At 50.2% G+C, this 2,935-nt stretch overlaps 1 protein-coding gene across 1 annotated transcript; it reads left to right on the top strand.

Annotated features, from left to right (window-relative positions):
• Positions 1 to 286: 286 nt before the first annotated feature.
• A1O5_08544 (uncharacterized protein) lies at positions 287 to 2,214 on the top strand (the record flags this gene model as incomplete). The annotated part of the gene is made up of 6 exons (XM_007749126.1): positions 287 to 398; positions 458 to 673; positions 726 to 1,292; positions 1,348 to 1,621; positions 1,676 to 1,971; positions 2,027 to 2,214. The coding sequence occupies 6 exons, from the start codon at positions 287 to 289 to the stop codon at positions 2,212 to 2,214; spliced, it is 1,653 nt and encodes a 550-aa protein (XP_007747316.1).
• Between the last annotated feature and the right edge of the window lie 721 nt (positions 2,215 to 2,935).

The raw sequence follows: 2,935 nt of genomic DNA, 5'->3' as shown, positions 1-2,935 counted from the left end.
AACCCCCAAAGACTCCACAGAGCAATGCCTTTTGACCCGCCATCAAATGGCGGGGATATCCATTCGTGATCGGCCAGGCTTTCCCAGGCCAACGCCATCAACGAGGCAAATCCTGTGCTTCCCTGATAAACCATGATGTTCGAGACGCTGCCTTCGGAGCCCTCGATGCCGTTATCATCCATTCTCTAGGTGTAGAGAGGTATATAGTGAAAGCACGAGGTCTGGTGGCTCTTACCAAGCACGGTCGCTGAGCGCGTTACGCTTTACGAAATTCTTGCCTACCAATATGTCTGCTGTCAGGAGAGCCCTGCGCATAATCGAGCTTCCTGAGAACGAACGGGGTGACCGCTGGAGCAATGAAGACATCCGACCAGTTCCTCCCGAACGACAGACCTGGGGTATGAAAAATTCCTGCATCTCAACAGCGTACATTCATCTGACGTCTCCTCTCGCACAGGCCCGCTCCAGTTCGTGGAATTGTGGTTTCTTGTCAACCTGAACATAAGCACCTATCAAACCGGGTCGTCTTTGATTGCTACTGGCTTGACCTACTGGCAGGCTATCATTGTCATCTTGATTGGAAATGCTCTTGCAAGCTTTTTTGCTGTTCTAAACTCAGTCTCGGGCGCCGCAAGCCACTTGGGCTTTCCCATTGTTTCAAGAAGTGTCTGGGGTATGTGAATGTCCTCTCCTACAAAGGACCAACATTTAACCATGCTACATAGGGATGTGGGGAGCATATTTTCCTATTCTCAACCGGATCTTAACGTCAATCACCTGGTATGGAGTCCAAGCCGTCATTGGAGGGAAGATGATATATGTTTGCCTACGCTCAATTTGGATGGATCTGGACGAGCGCATTCCCAATACTCTCCCTTCGTCGGAGGGGATCACATCTGCACAGTTCCTGGGATACTTCCTCTTCAACGTCCTCTGCTGCCTTTTCATCTGGTTCAGACCCGGACAACTCCGTCCCTACTTCCACGTTGGATCTTTCGTTGTTGCAGTCACCCTTTTTATCCTACTCGGCTGGGCTGTGGGAACCAGCCACGGATACGGCAGTGTCTTTAATTCAAAAACCACAATTTCCTCGACCGAACTGGGTTGGCAGATGAGCGGAGGTGTCATGTCGGTCATTGGAAGCATCGCTTCAGGTATCTTGAACCAGAACGACTTCACCAGGTTTGCAAAGCGACCTAGCCATGTCACCTACACGCAAGCATTCTCATTCATGTTCACGAGCTCTGTCATGGCCATTGTGGGTGTTGTGGTTACCGCAGCGACACAGAATCGTGAGCGCCCATTAAACCACCTTTGCTGATCAGAGAAGGCTAATTTCTCTTGCAGAATATGGCGGTGGCACGCCTCTTTGGGATCCCTCTGCGCTATTTGTGGCAATCCAGGACCAACATGGCTCTGGAGGTCGAGCTGCTGCATTTTTCCTCGGTGTCGTCTTCATCATCTCCCAGCTGTCTATCAATGTCGTTGGGAATGTTCTTGCTGGTGGCCTCGACGTAGCCAGCGTGTTTCCCAAATATATCAACTTGAGACGTGGAGCTTATATCCTTGCAGTTCTTAGCGTGGCCCCGGTTCCTTGGAAACAACTGGCTTCGGGCTCGACGTGAGTGACTAGCTAGTACCCACAATTTTACTCGACTAATAACTGGTGCTATAGGTTTTTGTCCGTTCTTTCAGCCTATGCTGTTTTCCTGGGCCCGATGATCGGGTTGCTTTGCGTCCACTATTGGATCATCCAAAAGCGACTCTTCCATATCCCTGACTTATACGAGGGGTCCAAGAAGTCCTTGTACTGGTACACATACGGCACGAACTGGCGCACGTGCGTGGCCTGGATTTGCGCCGTTGTACCTAGCATGCCAGGATTTGTCCACGCCGTAAACCCATCACTCACGGTTGGAACTGGCGCTACTCGGATCTTCTCTCTTTCCTTCGTGCTTGGGTTTGTCCTTGGTAAGTCAAACTGGATTCGTGGGGCTGAACCTTTCGCTGACCTATGGTGGCAAAGCCGCCATCATTTCCTACTCGTTACATTGGATTTTCCCTTACCAATATCCTACGACTACCCTCCTTGAGTCGTTTATCGATGGTCAAGAAGAAGGGCAGACAGGTTCAGAGTCTGGCGGAGCGAACATCGAGACTGTTCATGTTTCAGAGTCAAAGGTTATGCCTGAAAAGGGGGTATATGACGCTTAAGGCTATCTGAGTTGTGGCGGGGATTCTAGTGCAAACCCATAGTTGTATTGAGGGCGTGGGCGACTGCGAGCTTTTCCAATTCATTTGAACTCTACAAGCTAAAATTGTGATTTCCTGGGAAGGGAATCGCACGCACATCGTGCTACCGAGCAGTCTCCAGCTCCGCTGGCCAGCGGAAGTCCCATCACAATCGTCGCGTAGTGACCACCTCATCGGTTGACTAATTATGTGCCCTCGTCGAACAATAAACCAGATATCGCCTGACTCAAGATAAAGACCCGCGTTGATATGGACACACCCACTCACAAAAAATCATATTGAGCACGCGATCGGGCGACCACTCCCACTAAGGCCGAGAAAAGGCCCATATCTTCACGGCCGTACTTCAAGGGAGGGTTTCGTATCGAAAGTTAGTCGGGGATCTGACCCACAATCACTAGAACATCCTTTGCAGACTCCACAGAGCGCATATCCCTATTCTGGAAGACGTGGGCGAGGACTGAAACTTGACTTTCCAGCTGCAGCTATGCTACCCAGTTCACAGCCATATCTAGATGCCCACTCATCTCATGATCCATTTATCTCATGATCGTCCTAACTAGCCGACAATCACGAGCATCCTCGTCCAACTCTGCATCTGGAGCAATCATGAAACATGTGACAGTTAGTTATGAGGCTGCAATTAAGAAGACTTTGACCAGCTACAAGTGGCGCTTTGACA

The sequence above is a fragment of the Cladophialophora psammophila genome (assembly GCF_000585535.1).
Source record: "Cladophialophora psammophila CBS 110553 chromosome Unknown aczJe-supercont1.14, whole genome shotgun sequence".
In the NCBI taxonomy this organism is placed as follows: Eukaryota; Fungi; Ascomycota; class Eurotiomycetes; order Chaetothyriales; family Herpotrichiellaceae; genus Cladophialophora; species Cladophialophora psammophila.
The sequence above is the reverse complement of the archived record's forward strand: the minus strand, read 5'-3'. Positions and strand labels throughout refer to the sequence as shown.